This window comes from Gracilinanus agilis, chromosome 2 (assembly GCF_016433145.1).
Source record: "Gracilinanus agilis isolate LMUSP501 chromosome 2, AgileGrace, whole genome shotgun sequence".
Taxonomy (NCBI): domain Eukaryota; kingdom Metazoa; phylum Chordata; class Mammalia; order Didelphimorphia; family Didelphidae; genus Gracilinanus; species Gracilinanus agilis.
Genome location: NC_058131.1, coordinates 343,132,995 through 343,156,430, shown reverse-complemented (window position 1 = coordinate 343,156,430; position 23,436 = coordinate 343,132,995). Strand labels below are relative to the sequence as shown.

The 23,436-nt window shown below is 34.6% G+C and overlaps 1 protein-coding gene across 2 annotated transcripts in view; it reads left to right on the top strand.

Moving 5' to 3' along the window:
* The window catches only part of CHD6 (chromodomain helicase DNA binding protein 6), a 118,949-nt gene that overhangs the window by 6,981 nt on the left and 88,532 nt on the right, over window positions 1-23,436 (top strand). For both annotated transcript variants that reach the window (XM_044664329.1, XM_044664330.1), the window contains exons 2-8: window positions 6,457-6,968; window positions 7,463-7,610; window positions 9,239-9,388; window positions 20,180-20,245; window positions 20,953-21,011; window positions 21,552-21,669; window positions 23,207-23,293. In XM_044664329.1, the coding sequence (XP_044520264.1) occupies window positions 6,457-6,968; window positions 7,463-7,610; window positions 9,239-9,388; window positions 20,180-20,245; window positions 20,953-21,011; window positions 21,552-21,669; window positions 23,207-23,293 (1,140 nt within the window). The remainder of the gene's footprint in view (window positions 1-6,456; window positions 6,969-7,462; window positions 7,611-9,238; window positions 9,389-20,179; window positions 20,246-20,952; window positions 21,012-21,551; window positions 21,670-23,206; window positions 23,294-23,436) is intronic.

The following is a 23,436-nucleotide window of genomic DNA, read 5'->3' as shown; positions in this document are numbered from 1 at the left end:
GAAAAATGGAAATTGAGGATCACCAAATAGGTAAACAGAAAGCCCATATCTATAGGGAATCCTCCCTTAACCTGGACATTACACTGATAGCCTTCCATGACAGTGGCAATTTTTAAAAAAAATCATCTTTATGTAAGTAAATCTGTCAGTTTGTATGTATGAAGATTTAAAAATGGCCCTCCACAGTTGAGACAAATATCCTTCTCTCCCCTTTTTTATATTTATATGGCTGGGACAGTATGATCCTTGGGGCAGGGTGGGAGGATATACTTTAATTTTTTAAAGTTTTTTAGTGGAAGCCTTATCATATATAAACTGTTATGTGTATTATATATTATAGTTTTATTCAAAGATATTTTCCCAATTACATGTAATAACAGTTTTCAACATATACTTCCCAAAATTACAAGATCCAAATTGTCTCCCTTCCATCCCTCCTCCCTCCTAACAATGATGAGCAATTTAGTCTGGGTTATACATGTATTATCATGCAAAACTTACTTCTATATTGGTAATTGTTATAAGAAAATACTCATAAAAACAAAACCCCCCAAATAAAAATCCAAATAAACTAAAGTGAAAAATAATGTGCTTTGATCTATATTTTGACTTCAACAGTTCTTTCTATGGAGGTGGATAGCATTCTTTGTCATAAGATCTTTAGAATTGTCCTGTATTATTGTATTACTGAGAGTTTGCTAGCAAAGTTTTTTGCAGTTGATCATCATACAGTATTACTGTTACTGTGTAACAGTGTTCTGAGTTCTGCTTATTTCCCTCTGCATCAGTTCATGTAGATCAGTGATTCCCAAAGTGGGCACCACCGCCCCCTGGTGGGTGCTGCAGTGATCAGGCGGGGGGTGATGGCCACAGGTGCATTTATCTTTCCTAGTAATTGCTATTAAAATTTTAAAAAAAATCAATTTCCAGGAGGTTAAGTAATATTTTTTCTAGAAAGGGGGGGTAGGCCAAAAAAAGTTTGGGAACCACTGATGTAGATCTTTCCAGCTTTTTCTGAAATCATCCTGTTTATCATTTCTTCCAGCACTATAGTATTCCATCACCACCATATGTCATAATTTGTTCAATCATTTCCTAGTTGATGGATGTCCCCTCAATTTCCAATTCTTGGCCACTGCAAAAAGAGCTCCTAAATATATTTTTGAATAAGTAAGTCCTTTTCATCTTTTTTTTTTATCTCTTTGGAATAAAGACCTAGTAGTGATATTGCTGGATCAAAGGGTACACACAATTTTATAGACCTTTGGGTATAGTTTCAAATTGCCTTCCAGAATGGTTGGATCATTTCACAATTCTACCAACAATGCATTAGGGTTCCAATTTTACTATATCCCCTCCAACATTTTATTGCTTGGCCAATCTGATAGGTGGTACCTCTGGGTTGTTTTAATTTGAATTTTTCTAATCCAGTGGATAAATCTTTTTCTATTAACTGAGTTCTATTTCTGGGTTCTCATTTTTGTTGCATTGATCAATTTTTCTAGTCTTCTCCTAGTAACTAGATAGGGTTTTTTGTTTTGTTTTGTTCTGATTTTCATACCATTTGAATTTTTTTTTTAAACCCTTGTACTTCGGTGTATTGTCTCATAGGTGGAAGATTGGTAAGGGTGGGCAATGGGGGTCAAGTGACTTGCCCAGGTTCACACAGCTGGGAAGTGGCTCAGGCCGGGTTTGAACCTAGGACCTCCTGTCTCTAGGCCTGACTCTCACTCCACTGAGCTACCCAGCTGCCCCCTACCATTTGAATTTTTTAATGAATTGTTTTGACACACAGTTACTTCTCAACAATACCACTCAGAAAGTGCATTTCCATAAAGGTTTATCAATTGTTAATAAGAAAATTTGACCTTTAATTATGATGTAGGGTGGGCAAGTGGTACAGTGGATTTGGTGCAGGCCCCAGAGTCAGGAAGACTCATCTTCCTGAGTTCAAATTTAGCCTTACTAGCTGACATTTTTACTAGAGGTGTGACCCTAGGCAATTCATTTAATCCTGTTTGCCTTCATTTCCTCACCTGTAAAATGAACTAGTGAAAGAAATGGTAAACCACTCTAATATCTTTGCCAAGAAAATCCCAAGTGGGGTCACAAAAAGTCTGACATTCCTAAAATGACTGAACAGTAACAACAACAATTTGATAATATTGTACTAATAGTGACTGTTGTATTTGACCAGTTTTGTTGCTTCTTAGTATTTATTGCAGAAGTTAATATGCATATTATTCTTTTGGCTCTGTTTTCTTCACCCTATATATGTAGTACTTATACAGGTTTTCTCGTGTTTCTCTGAATTAGTTGTATTTTTAATTCCTTACAATATAGTAATGATTCCATTACATTTTTATACCATAATTTGTTATCCATTCCTTTATTTCTGGATGCATATCTTGTTTCTAGCTTTTTATCACAAATAATATCAATGGGAATATGTACAAATATTTTTTCTTATTGTCAAAACCCTTCCCACAGATAGTCCCAATTATATAATTTCTGAGTCAAAGAGTATGAACTCACAGAGTTGTTGTTTTTGTCTAAATATGACATTCTAGTTCATTTTGGTATCTTGTATTGGGGCTCCCCCCACTCTTTTTCATCATTTCCTTGTTTGTTTTTCTTTTGTTTTGAAATGCTCTTTTTTTGCTGCTTTTTTTTCAATGCTGTCATTTCCCCATTATTCCCCCACAGAACCCTTCCTTGTGAAATATAGTTACGCAAAAAACAGCAGTAAAAAACTATTTTCTGCTAAGAATTGGGTTATGACTATCTTAATTCTATGAAGATAACCACTGGCATTTTGATTGTTGTACCATCTCCCTTTATCTTTCCTCAATATAAAATATAGGGTTATACCAACAGCGGGTGATGTTATTATTAACAGCTCTCTTAACTTTAAAACTGAGCAGCAAATAGTCCTGGTTTTAAAAATTGCTGAGATTTTGCCATGTGGACTATTTTCTATTTTGATGAATTAACTTCCAATAGTTGGGGGGTGGGGGGGGAGCAGGAGATATACAGATACACCAAATTGTACAAAGGCCACTTTCATACTGATAGACTTACATTCCAAGATCTCACTGATGAAGGTGTGTTTTAAGTAGAAAAAGCAATAGGACTTGAAGTTAGGAGAACTGATGTTGAACCATAGTCATTTAGTTCTCCGATAGGTTTAAAAAAACTTTTTTAAAGGTAACTGATCTTTAAGGTGTTACATATGTACATATGTATAGATACACACATACAACATATTTTACATATATATTAAAAATAGTCTACATAAATACATATTATGCTTTAACAAAATATAGGAATCCTTTCCACATTGTGACTTTGCCCATCATGGTTTTGACTTATTATGGGTCAGCATAAGAAATTAAATGGGAATTTTGGGGAAATTTAATGGAAGCCGCAGTTGACATGTTAAGGCCAGCACAGGCCAATGAAAAAAAATTTACAAATTCAGAAATACATAAAATACTGTATAGCATTGTATAATATCAACTTTTTTCTTTTAAAACCATAAATACATATAATTTATTTTTTAAACTTAAAATAAAGTCAAAGTCTGTGAAAAGAATATTAAAGTAAAAAAAATTTTTGTGGATTTTCCAGATCTCAGGGGTGCCACTCCCCTAACTCCTGCAATGTGGAAGGGACATCTATATTTAGACCAATGGGGGCTAAGTGACTTGTTAAGAATCATACAGCTTGGAAGTGTCCGGTGTCACATTTTCAAATGGATTTACCCAGGACCTCCAGTCTCAAGGCCTGGTTCTCCATCCACTTAACCTCTCTACTAGCCCCCTTAAGATCTGTAATTTAAACCTGGTCAATTATCTTATCCTAGTTATGCAATTATGTGTATGTAAGAAGCTTCTAATATAATACAAGTATGTAATGAAGTATGATTTAACTTTTTTTGTTGTCAAACATGCCAGACTGTGGATTTAAATTAGTGTTATCTTCAAAGTCTCAATTTCAAATGAAATTAAAACATTTTTATGATACCTTTCAATTTCCTTCATGACCTTTGGCATGTTCTTTAAAATATTCTCAATGCCAGTACATCTTCATTTTTTTTAAAATACATATTTTGTTTTGGAATCAACCAAAAATCATTTAGAGCTAAGTCTTATGAATAATGTCCAAGTCTCCCCCAGTCTTTAAAAAAACCCTACCAGTCCCTCAAGACTTCACCTCATAATTTTTCTTCATTTCAAAATAAACTTCTAGAGGAAAAAACTGTACTTGTTGCCTCATCTTCTCTTATTATTTTTCAGTTCTTTGCAGCCTGTGCTTTTGAACTCATTGATTGAAACTATACTCTCCGAAGATAGTAATGATCTCTTAAATTGCCAGTTCTGATTTCAGTCTAGATGTTCCAAAGGCATTTCAAAATCACCATGTCCAAAACTCAATTTATTATCTTTCCTAAAAAAGTCCACCCCTTTTCTGAACTCTTATTTGTGTCAAAGGTATTATCATACGTCCATTTATCTAGGATTGCTAACTCAGTAGTATTACATTCCACATTTATAATCATCAACAAAACTTGAAGTTTCTACCTCCACATCATCTCTTCTATCCCTCTTCTGTTTAGGTCAGGGGTCGGCCACGTGTGGCTCTCGAGCCATATCTGGCTCTTTTGAGGGCCAGATATGGCTCTTTCTGCAGGAGCCATAAAGTCAATTTTTTTTTCAGGCGCTGTTACAGGAGCTCGTACTGTTACAGGAGTGCACACTGTGAGCACCGTACGGCTCTCACGAAATTACATTTTTAAAAATGTGGCGTTTATGGCTCTCACAGCCAAAAAGGTTGCCAACCCCTGGTTTAGGTGGTCAGCAGTTTAGTTCAGGCCCTCATATCTTTTTGCCTGATGCACTGCAGTAGACTCCCAGTTCATCTCCTTGCCTCATCGTTTCCCTTTCCAGTCCATCCAAACAGAAAATACTAGGTATGCTTTCCTAACCCTGGATGGCATTTCTTAAGCGTGTCTCTTAGTTTGAGGAGTAAAAGAGAACTGAACGTGGATAAAATATTCTGAAGAGGTAAAAAGATTGGTTCCTGCTCAGGCTTTATTGTCTTATTCCCCCAAGATCTCCCTTCTTTATTTCCTTCTCCAAAAATATGAAGTATAAAAGCACATTACATATGTAGTGCTGTATGCTATGCCTTTAGAGATTTTCCAAAAGCACAGGTCTGGTCTACTTGATAAATTTAAGTGTCTTCTTATTTTCTACAGATTAACCTATTATCTCTCATTGTCTTTTAAAGCCCTCATAACCTGACTCCAACCCACCTTTCTAGCCCAATAATCCTTTTATGCCTTTCTCCCTTCCTCATGTTCTAGCTAAACTGTTTCTCACACAGAACATTCCATTTCCTGTCTCCATGCCTTGTCACTAGCCATTCTTCACATTGGTAATGCACTCTTTTGTCACCTCTTCTTAGAGTAACTACTTTCTCCAGTTCATCTCCCATTGTTTGGAGAAAACCTTTCCCAATCTGCCTTTGCTGTTCATTTCTTCTTTCTGCTTACTTCAATATGTATGTCTTATCTTACCCAATATAATATAAGCTCCTGGGAGTCAGGGACCCTTTTATTTTTGTGTTTGTATTCCAGCCACTTAGCATGGCTCCCTCATTTATTGTGGGTACTTGATAAATGCTTATTAATTGATGGATTATTGAAGCTAAGTAATGTTCTTTCTAGTCAGAAATGTGCTATAATTTTAAAATAGCAAAATTAATTTTGTTTACCTTGTTTTCAGTTTATAACTATATTGCTATGCTCTGCATCTTTCATATTTGGACAAGGAAATAAAGAGAATTTCATAGAGAATAACATAATAGAGCCTAAATGGAATCCAGTCATTTTCCCTCTTCCTGATAATATATCGACATTTATTTCTTTTTTTCCTACAAATTAATATAAGAGATAAGCATAAGAAATGCCATACCTGGGTTAGGACAACATGGCCTAGGAAAAGTGTTTGACATTGGTGCCAAAGTCATTCTGGTGGAAGAAAATGGTAGGTGCCCTTCAGAAGAATATGACTTGGGGGCAGCTGGGTAGCTCAGTGGATTGAGAGCCAGGCCTAGAGACAGGAGGTCCTAGGTTCAAATCCGGCCTCAGACACTTCCCAGCTGTGTGACCCTGGGCAAGTCACTTGACCCCCATTGCCTACCCTTACCAATCTTCCACCTATAAGTCAATACACAGAAGTTAAGGGTTTACAATTTAAAAAAAAAATAGAAGAAGAATATGACTTATGATATTTTGTGTCTATACCTACCAGAACCCACAAAACCTCAGGTTTTGCTGGTTTTAACTTGTCACTTGTAAAATTTGCTAGCAGGAACTCTCTATGCATTTGAGCTTATAATAGATCTTTAAGTACTTGAGGGATTAATCTTTTCTTTTTGTCTTATATCCAGCAGTTGTCAAATTTAAAAGTTCTGAGTCGCTCCCCAATGTCTGATGCCTCTGTCACTTGTGAGTACAAGTCTCAGTCTTCATTTGTTAGCAGCCCTGATCAAGAAGAGAAAATTACAGATTTGGCCAGTCACTGTATCATTGAGAAGGACCTCTATTCAGCTGAAGAAGTTGATAACCTTTTTCCCAGGAAAATGACATCCCATAATGGGATGGAGGACAGTGGAGGCGGAGGCACTGGGGTAAAGAAGAAACGGAAGAAAAAGGATCCTAGTGAACAAGAGGCTATGGAGAAAGGAGTCAAGGATAAGGAACCTAAACCAAAGAGGAAGAGAGAACCTAAAGAACCAAAAGAACCCAGGAAGGCCAAAGAGCCTAAAAAACAGAAAGAGCCGAAACAAAAGGAGGCTGTTAAGAAATCTAGGAAACCGAGAGAGCCCAAAATGTCCAAGGATCCTAAAGAAAAAAGGGGCAGCACAGATTCTGCACAGAAAATGAAAACCAAGAAGGCCAGGTTGGCATCTTCCTTTCTAGTAATTATTATTCTTTATCTTTTTCTCCAGTGAGTCTGGAAATGTAAACTGTGGCTTACTTTGGCATATGAGGATTGCATGTAAGTTGAATAAAATGAAAAGAAGTTGAAGTATCTTTGGCTTTAATTTTAAGAATCTGACCCAGGAATACTTTTGTCTTCCAAATAGACCAGTAAATCTTGAAAAGACTTTTGCCTATGATAAATATAAGCAAAGCTTTTCTATTTTGATGAAAAACTAAAATCTTATTAATATCCTTTTGGCCTTGGGACCATAATAATCTGTTTGTTTGGTTTTGGGGTTTTTTTTTTTGGCTAGACTTTAATATACATTTTCTTAACCACTTCCCAGCCTGTGTATCATTTTGAGTAAGCAGTCTTATCATCTATGTGCATATTTGGTATTAGTTTTAAAAACTGACCAAGAGACTTAATTCATTATGTCATAAAGTTTAACTCTTAATTTTTCCTTGTAGCAAAGAGCAAGGACCAACTCCAGTAGAGAAAAGGAAGAAAGGAAAAAGGAAAAATGATATATCAGTTGAAAGCTTAGAGCTGGATCAAGGCCTACTGAGTCCATCTCTGCGGAACACAGAGGAATCCACTGAGTCTGCTGACAGCCAGGTATAGCTATGTCTGGGAACTACTTTGGATGATAGCTTCTCAGTGGAATCTACCTTATTGCCATTTTTTTTGCTCATTTATTCCTACTTCTGGTTTATTTCTATGAATCTTGCAAGAGTCCTAGGTCTTGGTCAGAGGTTCAGGAAGTGGTGAATAGGCCTTTTCTCAGTGCCCTTTTAATGTTCTTTGTAGAGGGAGTTATGTCCGTCTAAGAATTTTGAAGTTCAGATTACTATCACTGTAAAATCTGAATGCTTTAAAATGTTCAGCTAGGCATATGAGTGTGCTCTTTATTCCATAACAGTTGAGAAGTTCACCAAAACCATTTTAATTGCCCACTAAAAACAGTTTCCTGGTGAATATTTCTCTAGGTAGGACTTTCCCCACCTTATAGATTGAGTTATCTTTTTTTCCCCTCTGGTTCAACAAACTTTGATCAATCTTAGAGTACTGTGGTGGGGCCTGGGGTTACAAAGATAAAAACAAAAAACAGCTACCTGGAACTTAATCTTCAGTTTGTTCTGAAAATCCTGTAAGTGCTAAATTTCTCAAAGTGCCTCTATTGCTTGACTATTCTGTTTTTAATGGACCAGCTAATCATGCAATCTCAGTCTTTTGTGGACTTTTCCTAAATCTCAAAGTCTCTGAGACTATGTAGCTCATAGAAGCATAGAATCATAGATATATAGCCATAAGGGGTACCTTCAAGAGCAGGATTAAGTCAACATCTGAGGATAGTCAGTATTCTTGCATGCTGAATAAAAGCATGCTGGTAAATAAAAAGGTGCATAGATTTTTTTTAGCTACAATAATGGTTTCATAATTTGTGTATCAGATGAGAAATAAGAAAATGGCAAACATTTTAGGGTTAGCAAATAGGCAAGGCAAGACTAAGTAAGTAGAACTGTGAATATGTGAGGTTGGTAGAGGTCAGTGGGGCTTAAGATCCATAAGACTAGTAATTTCCATGAATCTAAAAGGTCATACATAGCATGACAGAATAATGAGAATGGTTTTCAGATGTAGCTTTGAGAGTTCTTAAAATTACTTTATAGTTGTCTTGCTTGGAAGTACCCTGAAATGACTCAGTGGATAAAGAGCTAGAGAATCAGGCCTAGAGATGGGAGGTCCTGAGTTCAAATCTGGCCTCAGACATTCTAGCTATGTGACCCTAGACAAGTCATTTAATCTCAATTTCTTAGCCTTTAACTCTCTTCTGCCTTAGAACCAGTACTAAGAATCAATTTTAAGACAGAAAGTAAGGGTTAAAAAAGTAACCTGAACCTATAGTAGGAAAGTTTTCATAGAGGTTTAGAGATAACACAAAGGACGTGATAGGGTGCATGTAGCTTTTGATTCCAGTCCGATTCTGTACTCATTAGACAGTAAGGAATTCTTTGACCAAGTGTGAAAACATCAATTTGGTGAAGTCTGAGTTTCATGTATGGGGTTTTCCTAGGGAAGAGTCCACAAACACCTGGATAGATGCTGGTAAAACTTGTTAGACTGTTTTGTGCCATTCTGAATAAAAGAAATGGAACTTCCCTCCTAAATCTTGTGCACCTCAAATCTCTGACATTTGCTTTTGGCAGAAGGAACTCTTCTGATTAGGTTTGTTTGTTCTGCAGAAACGGCGTTCAGGACGACAAGTGAAGAGAAGAAAGTATAATGAAGACTTGGACTTCAAAGTGGTGGATGATGATGGGGAAACAATTGCAGTTCTGGGGGCTGGTCGCACCTCAGCACTCTCCGCTTCCACATTGGCCTGGCAAGCAGAGGTATTGTCACCAGAAATAAGACTTGACTAAATAGGGGATCTCACTTCCAGGTTTCTTTCTCTCAGTTCTGTTTTTATAACTGCCCCTTGAGAGAGGAAAACCACTATGTTCTCAAACAGCCTATTCCACTTTCCTATAGCTCTTGATAGAGTCTTATACATTACTTTGCGTGGGATTAGGACCTGGATATTTGCGATGTTAGTGATCACCCTTTTAGCTACCTCTTTAGAATCCCTAAAATACAAGCTGCTACTCTGTTAAGAGAGGCTCATTTTATCTAGCATATTGTGAATTACTATTTCCATTACAATTATTCCTGACAAATCTTTCCACCTACCATTTGAACTTACTACTGTATAGATCGGACTGTCTACAGCCTTAAATAGTTCATCATTTCCCACAATAACATTTTGGCATGTTTAGAGGAGCCTGTTAGATTATAATTTATTAATGTCCTTGTTTTAGAAGAATAAGATAAAAACTTTACCAAGCTTCAAACCTAGAATTTAGAGCCAATAGGAACTTTAGTCATCATCTGGTCCAATCTCTTCATTTTAGAGATAATTTCCTATGTCTCAGTTTCCTTAAGTGACTTTTCTCAAGGTCAAACCTGTTTTCTTACTCCAAGACCAGTGTTGTATATTTTTGTCCCCTTTAATAACTTATTTATGCTTTTTTTTTTATTACAGGAGACTTAGTTAGTATTTATTCATATTTTATCTTACTCTTGCTCTCTCATATTAATTTCAGAGATAAACCCATTGATTGGCCTTGTCTTTATCCAGGCTCTATGTCTCCCCTCTTGCCTGTAAATGTGATTTACATTTAATTAATCACTTTGATTGAGATTGATATTCTGTGTTTTCAGTTCCTTGTTGGCAGGTATTTGGGGATGAACATTTGAGTCTTAGAGATAATTATTAACTATAAAACTAAATGCTTGGGAAATATGGCATAATGTATCTAGACTTCCCTAAATACATCCTTTATTACTCTGTCCACTGGCCTGAGGTCAAGTTTTAGGTGTTGTTTTAACTAAGTTATATCAAAAGCAGCCATCACTCATATGCTTTTGATAACTATAATACTTTTTCCTGAGCTTGTGTTTCCTTGCCTTTTTTCATTACAATTCATTCTAGTATATAGCTTTGGCTTCTTCTGCTTCTGAAATATTAATGCATTTTTCTATACTATGCGTAGGAATTTAATAAAACAAATATTTCATTATGAAATCCAAATATATTTTTAATTCATCCTGTCCTCATATGCTTGGGTGATAAACATTGGTCTATGTGTGTTTAACTCATTGCTGTCTTCTCATTGAGTTCCTTTTTTTTTTTTAAATAAATCCTTCCCTTCTGACTTAGGATAAATACTGTGGTGCATTGATTCCAAGGCAGAAAAGTGGCAAGGGCTGGGTAATGCGGGTTAAGTGACTTACCCCCAGGGTCACACAGTAGGAATTGTCTGAAGTCATATTTGAACCCAAGACCTTCTATCTCTAGGCCTGGTTCTTAACCACTGAACCACTCAGATGCCCCACCCCCATCTTTTAGTTCTAAGCTTTTAGAGGGCAGGTTATAGTGACACTTAGAATTCATTTTGGAATTCAAATTCAACAATTTTGAAGCTGTTTTAAGCATGTTCTGTATGCAAGGCTCTGTACTAAATCCTGAAGTTACAAAGACAAAAACAAATCCTAGGCCTCAGTTCCAAAGTAGCACTTGCTTCCATATCAGGTACATAAAAATTACTTAATATTGGCTGACTTTTGTAAGCACCCTTATTGGACTGCTGTTCATGTATATCTTATGCTATCTTATTCCTCTAAGCCTTTTTGCATCCTTTTTCCAGTAATAAGTACTTAATCTATAATATTCAGGAAATCAAATGCTATATGTCTAGAATGACATTTCAAGCAATTGCTTGGAGTCATTACAGTTAAAAAAATAGATGAAATAAAGATAGTGATGTGTGGATTATGAATATTTCTGAGAGTAACAGTAGAATAACAAATGTTAGGTGTCATTGTAATAATCATTCTTTTACTTTCAGTGGTAAAGTCATGGGCATAAATGAGTTAATCCTGCATCTAGGATTCACTAGTAACTTAAAATTTCTACTAAAAAATGGTGACAGAATAAAATGCTAGAAAGAATATAGCAAAAAGAAGAGCTGTCCATATGTAATGCAATTTCTTTAGGTTTGTCACCTCTATTACCAATCAAATACTCATAAACATTTTGTAGAGCTAGGTTGTAAGTGGATAGCAATTTAGGAGTCAAGATATGTATCAAGGAAAGAAAAAAGTGAAGTAATTTTTAATAGAGATTTGAAATGATAAGGAAATTTAGAGTGAGTACTACATAAGCTATCACAGGAAGGCATGCAGAAGGGAGGCTCCTATTCTTTTAGTAGTAGAAAAGAGTGTGCAGTAGTGATATATGGAGATGTTGTTGATTAATTGAAAATTTTAGTAAGGTGGGGAGTAGAAACATAATTTGTTAAATTGGCCAAATAAGTCTAAAAATAATTATAAAAACAGGGATAAAGAAGTTGACTCTTAGGTATTTAGGTGTCTTATAGGAATATTGGGTGGCAACATTTAGAGTAGAAAGAACACTTAGTTTTCTAGTTAATAGGGTTATATGGAAAGCCTTTAGAGGACCCCAATTCTCACTCATGTACTCCAGCAAAAATTTTCAAATGACACAGTACCAATTGAATAATGATTAAAAATTCAAAGCGAAACAGTAGTAAGCCCTCTCATCTAGCCTGCACAACAGGGAAGCTAAAAAACAGTGAAAAGAATTATGAACTATTAAAAATCATATGAAAGATGTTCCAAAGCATTAATAACAAAAGGAATGCAAATCAAAGCAACCTTGCAATTCCCTTATATCCAGCAAAGTGGCAAAGATGACAAAAGATGGGACTAGTTAATGTTGAGAAGTTATAGAAACATGGGCATTGTTGGTAGAGGTGTGAATACTCAGCAATTGAGGAATGTCTAAATAAATTTTGGTATATGAATGTAACAGAATATTACTGGATTATAAGAAATGATAAATATAATGAAGCATGGAAAAATCTTCATTAACTACTGGAGAGGGAACTAAGCGGAGCCAAGAAAACAGAAGGCACAATGATGACCACGACAATTAAATAGAAAGTACAAGAAGCACAAAACAGTTGAAAATAAAAATTGCAAAGAACAAACTTGGCTCTAAAAAATATGAGAAGACATCTTCCCCACTTCCTCAGGTTTGGAATGTTTATATTGTTAGGCTTCTCTAAATGTGTTTATAGGTTTTGAAGATTTTTTTCACTTTTTCTGTTTTAAAAAATTCTTTATTGTAAAGAATAATATCCTAACGCCCCCATTTAATATCTGAACTGTCAGTGACTCATTTTCTTTATTTAAGCCTCTAAGAAACCCTACTTCTTTTTCTGGGTTTGGCTTACTCCAACCTGCTCTCACAGTAGCAGACCTAAGTTCTCAGAAATAGACCACTAAAACACAATTACATTTAGACTTTCTCAGGATCTTCTGGGTAAATATACTTCCCTTGGGGTAATGCACTTTGTCCTAGGACAAATACACTTCTCTTACCACACTTATCACCAGGGTGCTTTCTAACACAACTAGCCAATCAAAGTAGTGACTTGAATTTAGAAATTCTGTTGGCTAATGAAGACTTTTGGGTTCAAAAGATAATACATTTATTTAATAGTAAGAGAAAAGACATATTATAAATGTTCAGTCATTTTTTAATCATGTCTGACTCTTTGTGACCCCATTTGGCACAGACACTGGAGTGATTCGCCATTTCCTTCTCCAGATCATTTTACAGATGAAGAAACTGAGGCAAACAGAATGACACAACTTGCCCAGAGTTACAGAACTAGTGTCTGGGGCCAGATTTGAACTCAGAAAGATGAGTCTTCCTGACTCCAGGGCCAACACTATCAACTGTGGCATCTAACTGCCCCAATATTACAGATACTAATATATTAAGACAAGTACATAAATAATGAAATATTATCACAATAGTCAAATAAACCTGGATTATACTCTTAATACCAGTTTACTCCTGAAAGCTTTAGTAAAGAGTAGGTACAAATTTAGCATATAATTGCTTGTGAGAGTTACCAACTCATGGGCTTCAGGTAACACAGTTCATGACTCTGAAATAAGAAATGTTAGAACAAGTTCAAAATATTTTAGAAATAGAATTAAAAGTAAGGTATTTACTGGAAACAGGGAAGAGGGGAGAATTTAAGTCACTAAAGAATGAGTCACTAAAAACACAGATAAGCAAAAAACCTGGATAATACATTTTAAGAAATAATAAATGAAAACTGCCCAGAGATATTAGAAACAGAGGGCAAAATGAAAATAGAAAGGAATCGCCATCACCTCCTGAAAGAAACTCCCCAAAATGTCAGTCAAAAGTGCTTCTTAGTGAAATAAAAATTATTCCAAGTAGACCTAAAGAGTTCTAATACCAAAAGCTCAGGATCTCAGAAAACTTGGCAGCAGTTAAGTATGAAACTAAGAAAACATTGCAGTGTGACACTCCAGAAAGCAAAAGATAAAAGCTAGCAAACAAGAATAGTCTTGCAAGACAGTATAATCCAATTGAGTTAGGGATTAGTGAAAGAGTAGATATGGTCTTTTAATGTAGTATAGTACTTAGTTTTATTTAACCTTTACCTTTTAACTTAGAATAGATACTGAATATCTATTCCAAGGCAGAAGAATGGCGAAGTCTAGGCAATTGGGGTTCAGTCATATAGCTTGAAAGTGTCATAGGTCCCATTTGAACCCGGGACCTCCTTTCTCCAGGCCTGGCTCTATTCACTGAGCCACCTAATTGCCCCTGGAGAATATTACTTTTAAGCATTCCTGATTTAAAAAAAAAAAAGGACCAGAACTAAGTTGAAAATTTTAAATACTAACACTGAAGTCAGGAGAAAACCCAGAAAGGTAAAGACATTTGATTATTTAGAATAGGCTAAATAATAATGATTTCTAAAGGAATGTTATTGTCTTTAAATGTTACAGAGGAAGCCAAATATGAAAAGTAAAGAGTGGGGGGAGGGGATTCCATTTTGATAGGAAAAAAAAACAAAAAATAATAGGGAATGGAATACTTCAGGGACAATTTGAGGTGTGGGACATTGTTTCTCAAATGTGGAAGGAATAGGAATACTGAGTCTTGTCAGAAAGATGTCATAGTTGAACATACAAACTTGCACAAAAAGGTCAGTGTAGAAAAACATTTACCTCTACAAGGAAACCAAAGTGAGACTAGGAAAAGGGCTTTAAGAGGGACTGGATAGAATAGAGCATTGACAAGTAAAACAAAGATAAATTTCAGAAGGGCAATTAAAAGAAACCAAATATAAGAACCAGTGAGCTGAATCTGGATGAAAAGAAGGGAGATGGGGCAGTTTATTAGAAGAAAATCACTTGTATAAATAACTAGTGTTGATCACTTTCCTTCTCTCACCTCCTTTATGAGGAAAAGTTGTGAGAGGTGAGAGGGCAGTAGGGGTCAATGATGAAGGGAAATGCATACTTTTGTAAAGACAGTGTATAGAGTAGATTCAACCATAAAAAACCAGAAAAACTTTTCAGAATGGATTAGAAAACACAATTCAACAAAATGTTTACAAGAAATATAATTGAAATATAAAGATTCATAGAGTTAAAATAATGACCAAAACCATTTTTATTTTGCTTCAAGCAAACCCTGAAAAACAGAAGTGAAGATAAAGGCAACAGTAAAAATAGACATAAGATAAAGTAACTACATTTATGGGAAACTGTATTATGTTTAAAGGAACCATAAATAATAAAATAATGTCAGTTATTGATATTTAGGCACAAAGGGAGAAATACAATCTCAGGGAAAAATAGACAACAAAACTAAAAGTAAGGACCTTGTGGGTTCCTTTCAGACAATCTAACAAAAAAGATAAAGAAACAAGGTAAGGGCTTGAATAGAATTTTAATGAAGTTAGAAATAATAGGTATAATATAATAAATGGAAACAAGTAAATAGAAATATTTCTCTACTATCTATGGCACCTTTACAAAAATTAGCCATGTGATAGAGCATATAAACCTCATGAATGCCAAAACAAATGTTAAATACATATGCTCACCACAATTCAGTATAAGTTATAGTTAATAAAGCATCTTTAAATAAATTATTTCAATTTAAATGGAGATTAAATAACAATCCTAAAGAATTGTTAGATGAAAAAACAAATTGTAGAAGTAATAAATAATTTCATCGAAAAATTTGAGGCATCAAAACTTTTAGAATGCAGGCTAAGAAGTCCTGATAAGAAAATTTATGTCTATTAAAACTTTAATCAACAAAAAAGAGAAAGATTAGATCAATGTATATATAAAGCATTCATCTAAAAAAAAGTGAAAAAGCATCAAGTCAGAACTCAACCCCAAAACAGAAATTCTGAAAATCAAAGGAGAGAATAACAATATTTAAAACAAAGAAGACATTGAAATGATAGGTAAAACTATAAGCTAATTTAAAAGACAGGGGAAAAATCCTAATGAAAAAGAAAAACTTAGCTAACTTAGTTTTTTAAAAAGAGAGGCAAAATTTAATGTCAACACCAAAAATTAAAGTGAAGAATTCCTAATAAAAGGCAGTAAAGGAAATCATTATGAACTCTTTTGCCCAATTATACATACCAACAAAACTGATATGAAACAGAGGAATATTAAAACATGTAGATTAATAGAATAAGAAATCAAGATTTTAAATAACAGTCTTAGAAAACTACCAAACCATAAATAAACTCCAAAAAGAGGAGAGAAAAACCAAAACTTAATGATTTGCTAAATCCTATCAGATATTCTAAAAAACCAGTTCATTCTGGTATTACATAAATGATTGGCAAAAATGAGAGGAAAAGGCAGTTTGTCAGATTCCTTCAATGATCATAAATATGATTTGATTCCTAAACCAAGAAATTACAAATCAGAGAAAACTAGACATATCTATAACGAATGTTAATGCTAAATATTAAAGTTCTAATTTCTATGTTACACATATGTAATTTATATTAGAAATAAAATCCACAAGTTATAACCATCTGAGATTTATGCCAGCAATTAATGTTGATTCAATTTTAGGAAAACTATATATTATAGACCATATTAGTAAAAGTTTTGAAAAATCATGTGATTAGCTCAACAGTTTCAAAACAGTTATTTCAACAGGCGAAAAGAAAAACTTTTGATAAAATAAAACACCATTTTCTGTTTAAAAAAACATAAACATACATTAAAAGGCATAGGAATATGTTGGTCTTTTTCTTCGTATGGTGAATAGTATCAGTCTAAAATTAAGAGCCAGTATTATTCCAATAAGATCGGGAGTAAAACAGTGCTATCCATGATCAAATCAACACTTCTATTTATGTAATTCTAGAAATGCTAGCTTTAGATATAAGAAAAAGAAATTAAAGTAATAAAGTTAGAGAGAGAGGGAATAAGATTTTCTCTGTTGCAGATGACATATTTTACTTAGGGAACACTGGAAACAAAACAATTAATTGAAATAATTACTGGTAAAATAGTGGTATCTGAAAATATGCCCACTTAAATAATAAGACCTTTCTGCAGTATTACCAACCAAACCTATCAAGAAGGAATAGAAATAGAAATTTCATTTAAATAACTACCAAAAAAATGTAAACATTTGGGACTCCGAAAGTGTTTTCTAGAAATTAGATGTAATAGAAATAGAGTTAAATATTAAAGATATATTAATTACCTATGACCAGCTTGTGCCAATATAATGAAAATGATACTTTGTAAATTAATTTACTATTATCATACCATTTACTACCATACCAAACTACCAAAGTATTATTTTATGTAATGTTTAAAAAAGGAAATAGCAAAATTAATCTAGAGGAAGAAAATATTGAGAATCTCAAGGAAAAAAATAGTAGAAAGGAAAGGGATTAATTCTATAGCCAGATCTCAAACAATACCATGAAGCAGTAATCATAAAATCTATTTAGTACTAGTTAAAAAAATAGAAAAGTTGATCAGAGGAACAGATTAGGCATTCACCCATCATACAGAAGCGAAGAGTAACTTAGGGTCCAGTTCATCCAAGACTTCCTCTTGGAGTAAAAAGTTCTCTGTTCAGCAAAAACTTCTGGACAAACTAGAAAGCATCCTCTTAGAAATGAGTTTTGGATCAAGAGCTCACATATGCAAATGGATATTTGCTCCAAGTAGATATATAGCATAGATAGTTTAAAAATCATATAAGTTTTGAGGAACAAGAAGGAAGTTATCTTTTGTAATTGGATATTGAATGAACTGACCAGAAAAGAGCATATCAAAGGAGATAAAATAGACCATTTTCTTTTTGTCTCTGCATGTATTCTTTGACCTTATAATACTTTTGCTAGGTATAAACTTCAAAAAGTTCAAAGAAAGAACCCATATGTACAAAAATATTCATAAGCAGCATTTTTTTGTTTTAATAAAGGATAACTGGAAATCAATGGGGTTTCTATCAGTAGAGAAATGGCTAACCATGGTAGACTATGAATGTAATAGAATACTATTGTGCAGTAAGAAATGAATGATTCAGAGAAACCTGGGAAGACTTGTATAACTGTTGAATATTGAAATGAGCAGAACCAGGAGAATAATTTATACAGTGACTAAAGCATTATAAAGAAAAGCAACTTTGAAAGACTTAATAATTCTGACTATTAAAATTCTGACTAGTCACAATTCCAAAGGACCAGAAATGAAGAATATTCACTACTTCTTGAGAGGTGTTAGAGTTGTCAAATAAGGTAAATTACTGATGATAAACTATTTACTTGAAAAGGCTATAAGCCAAGACTAAAGTGGAAGGACAGTTGGTGTACAATTTTCCTGTTCCCAGCATGTATCACTTCTCTGCCACATGTGTGAATTTTGGCCTGATGATCAACACAAAGGAAAGAGAGGCTCTCCACCAGCCAGTGCCACATCAGCCTTATATGGAACCATCAGTTACAGCAAATGGAGAAATTTTGAATGCTATCAATAAGTTTACTTACCTTGGCAGTGTCCTTTCCAAGGATGTCTACATAGATGATGAGATTGATACACAATTTGCTAGAACTAGCTTGTCATTTAGGAGGCTTTGAAGAAGCCTCCCAAAAGAAGCTGTGGGAAGGAAGAGGTATTAAGCTGCCTGTCAAACTGAAGGCCTACTAAGCCATTGTGCTGACTTCATTGTTATGTGCAAGTGAAATCTGTACAGTATACCAGCACCCTGCCAGGAAATAGAATCATTTCCATTTGAATTGTCTTAGGAAGATTCGGAAGATCACCTGACAAGATGAGGTACCAGACACTAAAGTCCTTTCTCAAACTGGATTGCCAAACATTCAGACTCTGTTGCAACTTAAGATGGCCTTTCCATGTTTTTCAAATGCCAAATGTATGTTTTCCCAAAAGACTTTTCCAGAGAATTCACACAAGGCAAGAGTTCACACAGAGTTCAGTAGAAGCATTGTTTGGACACTCAAGGTCTCTCAGTAGAACTTTCATATTAAGTGAGATGAAAGACAATAGCATAATACCATACTGCCTGGCATGTCCACATCAAAAAAAAAAAAAAAAGTGCTATTCTCTTTAAGCAAAGCAGAATTGCAATAGCTCAAAAGAAACATAAGATGCACACATGTAAGGACATCTACATCCTAAATTGCTTATACTAGCTATTTGCCCAACCTGTGGTAGACTTTGTGAGTTCATGGTGGTCTACTCGGCCACAGTGAGTCCACTGCACATTGACCCTTAAATAGTGATGCCATTTCGGTCCTCTTTGAGTACAAAGGACAACCACCACCACCCGAATGAGGAATAATTTTGAACATGACTAATGTGCAAATTTGTTTGCTTTACATCTTATTTGTAACAAGTGATGAGGTTTTTATTCTTTTGTGCAGGAAGGGATTGTGGGGAAGCAAGGAGCTAAGTATAGTGATGCCAACAAAAAGGAAGAAAAGAATCATTGAAACTTTTAAAAGAAGGCACACAATAAAACAAAAGGTTCAGAGGGAAAGAATCAGGGCATCATTGAAAGTAATATACTGAGTCTATTAAATATAGACTTTAAAAAGGAAACTATCTTCACCTTATGCATAGTCACAGTTTCTTACATCCAATTTCTAACAGAAAAAGAAGATTTTTGGAATCTGTTAGGAGTGGTTTCATGTCCCAGGGCTACTACCTACTATTTCCTGTTTGGTAATGAACGGACCACATAACCACTCCGGCCTTCCTTTTATTTGACTGTAAAATGGGGTTTATATTACCTATCTCATGGGATTACTATGAGGAAAACTCTTTTTAAGTTATAAGGTGCTAGAGTATATAAATATGAGCTGTAGCTCATGTTTTTAGAGTACTCTGCTCCCATTAGTACCACAGAAGTTTTCTAACATTTTGTATTATTAACTAGGATTTTTTTTCCCTTTATGGTGGTCCCTTGTATTGTCTGTTCTCCTTTGGGTTCCATCATCTTCTTATGCAGTACTAAAATTCCTCCACTGTAATCATAAACATCTGTCATAAAAGGTTATTTCATAATAGTCGTTCACACTATGTGGTAATGGTTACTGAGACCAGAAAACTTGTGGATCAAATAGTTTCAGTTATGGTACTTCTTATAAATTCTTCTTTGGTATCAATGTAATAATTACCATTATTTTAACCCTTATCTTTAGGAACCTCCAGAAGATGATGCTAATATCATTGAGAAGATTCTGGCATCCAAGATGGTGCAGAAGGAGGTCAGTTGTTTATGAACTGTAATTTTCATCTTATTTGGCCACCTGAAAATGTGCACAAATTTGAGGGTGATGGGGAGGGAGGTGGTAGAGAGGAGAAATTGAGAGAAGGAAGTAAATTTTATTTTTTTAAGCCTGAATGCCAGAGGTAATTTATTGAACTATCATAAGAAAAATATAAATGGAGACATACTTTATTTAATATTAGGCACAAGGGTATCTACTTAGGTCTACATTAGTTAATTCATTGGAACAATGGGAAGTCAGCCGTATGGCATTACGGTCAGGGTTTATAGAATTGGATTGGGCTTGGAGTCATGGCTTATATGATACTATTGGAAAATAATATTGATTGGGCCATTGTTATATGGGATGTTGCTATACAAGTATTCCCTTTTACTCAAGGTTTATCATAAACATCTGTTCTAGCTGTATGGTCAGAGGAATAAGATGAAACCAGTCCTAGCTTAAACCTTGCAAGATCACAGAAATACAGGGCCTCAATTCATGTGTTTTTAGGTGTGTTTTACTTATGTGAAATTTGATCTTTAGTTGTCAGCAAGAAGTAAAAGTAAAAGGACTGTGAAAGTGAAACTTTTCATAAGTAATCCTTGACAGAAATGTATGTATTTTCCTTTGGCACATGAGTTACTTATGCAGTGTAAGACCTTCCATAGGGACAGAACTGATGATTTGCTTGTTGGCTACAGGTTCACCCTGGGGAACTTCCATTTGACATGGAGCTATTCTACGTCAAGTACAGGAACTTGTATGTATTCACTTTTTTATAGTTTTTAATTTTTTCCATTGCATTTCTTTCACATTAAAAAGTAATGCTTTCCCCCATTTTTTAACCAAATTTCCTATGTTGACTGATTTTATGTAATTTTAGGATGGTTTTTAGGATTTTATCTCTGAGTTTTGCTGAAGAATAATCTTTCTTCCCTTCTTGCTCTTCCTCTTCTCTTTTCATTTTTTTCTGCTTCTCTCTTGCTCTCAGTGATGTACATTAAAGTCTGTACCTTCCATTGGCCTGTTAATGTCAGTTCTTATGTGGATATAACTACTTATAACCTGTCCCTGGCTTTTCCCTCTCCTTAAGGGCAAACCCCTTAAAGGCACATGTACAAATGTCATAAATCACAAAGTTGATGCATTGCCAATAGAGAATCTTTGCATCAGAAACTGAACTCTCATCTTAGACAACATTAATCATTTGCCTTTATGTTAAATCATTTGATTTTTAAACAGTTAAATAACAAATTTATGTAGCTATTCCTGGATTAAACATTCTTATATCTTTGGGCAGTTCCTACTTGCACTGTAAATGGGCAACAATGGAAGAGCTGGAAAAAGACCCTCGGATCTCTCAGAAGATAAAGCGCTTCAGAAATAAGCAAGCACAAATGAAGCACATTTTTACTGAGGTAAAATGACATTTAATAATTACTGTGGCCTCAGTTCTTCTCTGAGTTTTGAAAATCTGGCTTAGGGGTTTAAGAGTGATTTATTAATTGAAGTTGAGGTCCTCTGTAAATCTACTGTTTCTCTTAAATTGTTAAATCTGATATTTTATCATATAATTAGTAAAGATTAATGCTAAAGAAAAACAATAATCCAACAGTGTATTTTAAATGAATCTGTAGCCACATAAAGTTAGATGGCATTGGACATTACTAAGGAAAGTGTGAAAGCCCAATGGGACAGTTCTTAGGAATTTTATAGCAGACAGATCGATAACTAAAATAAGAATAGTTTGCAAGCTCCTTCATTAAAAAAGTCACATTGTTTCTAAATTAATCATGAAGTCTATTGCTGTCAAATTGGAGAAAATTTTTATGCAAATACTTCAGTTCACTTTGTGATTTTTAAAATTTTAAAGGAAATAAAACATACAATTTTGATGAGCTTTGGTGAAATATTGAAAAGCCTTGTTGCTAATGCAGTAAAGTGAGCAGAATCAGGAGAAAAAAATTATACACTAACTAAAATATTGTAAAGAAAAAATAAAATGTAAAAACTTAAGATCTCTGAGAAGTCCAATGCAGAGGCTTACCACTTCCAGCCTGACAAAGAGGTGGAGAACTCAAGGAGCAGGTTGAGACATACATTTTTGGATGTGGCTAGTGTGTGGATTTGTTTTGTTTTAACTCTGCTTATTTTGTACAAGGGTTATTTTGCTTTGTTTTGTTTGGGTGGGAAGGTGGGATTTGGTGTGGGGAGACCAGTGATATCAATGATAATGGTGCCAAAACCAAAAGAAAAGAAAGAAAAGTGGATCATTGTAGCATTTTTTAAAAAAGTTAACAGAAGAAAGTTAAGGAAACTTTTGAAACTGTGTAGAATTTATGACTTAATTTTTAAAAGAAGTGGAAGAATTGGAGACATGGGCTTATTTATACAGATCACATTCTGTTTTTCTGTAACAGTGCTTTTGTTTGTTTGCCAATACTGGCTAAATATAATCATCTTTTTTTTTTTTTAATGTTCCTCATTTGGGTAGTGATCTCTTATCTACTGAAAATGTTTAGGCAGAAATTGAGTGTTCCTCTTGCCCTTGGGCAAGTCATTTCATCTTTTTAGTATCTCATCTGAAACCTGAAGAAATTAGACCAGATGGCATTTGAGTGCCCTTCCACCTCTAAATCTGTATCCTATCCTATCCTGTCAAGAATTCTATAGAGGGAATCATAGAGGTTTAGGCGGAAATATAAGGAACCCTTCTTACATATACATGGTGCTGTTTAGAGTCCTAGATAAAACAACTTGAGCAAAATTTTTCTTGGAACTTTTAATATTAAAGATGAAAGGTCCTGAATTGTAATATGGTAGATCTTGAAAAAAGATAATAGATCTATATACGCAAATAGATAGGCTTTTTTGGACCCAGGGTCTAATGGCATTTTGAAAAAACACTGGGTATAGGGGAACTCTTTCTTAACTGCCTTCTTCTGTTTGCATTAGCCTGATGAAGATTTGTTCAATCCAGACTATGTAGAAGTTGATCGTATTTTAGAAGTGGCCCACACTAAGGACTCCGATACAGGGGAAGTAAGTGCTTCTGCACCCTGCAGTCTCTTTCATTCCTGCTGTGTGTTTGGGTGGTACTTATTCCATCAAGGTTAATTTTATAACCCTTCTTTGAATTCCACACATCTGTTATCTAATTGCAGTGATTTTCAAATACCTGGCCA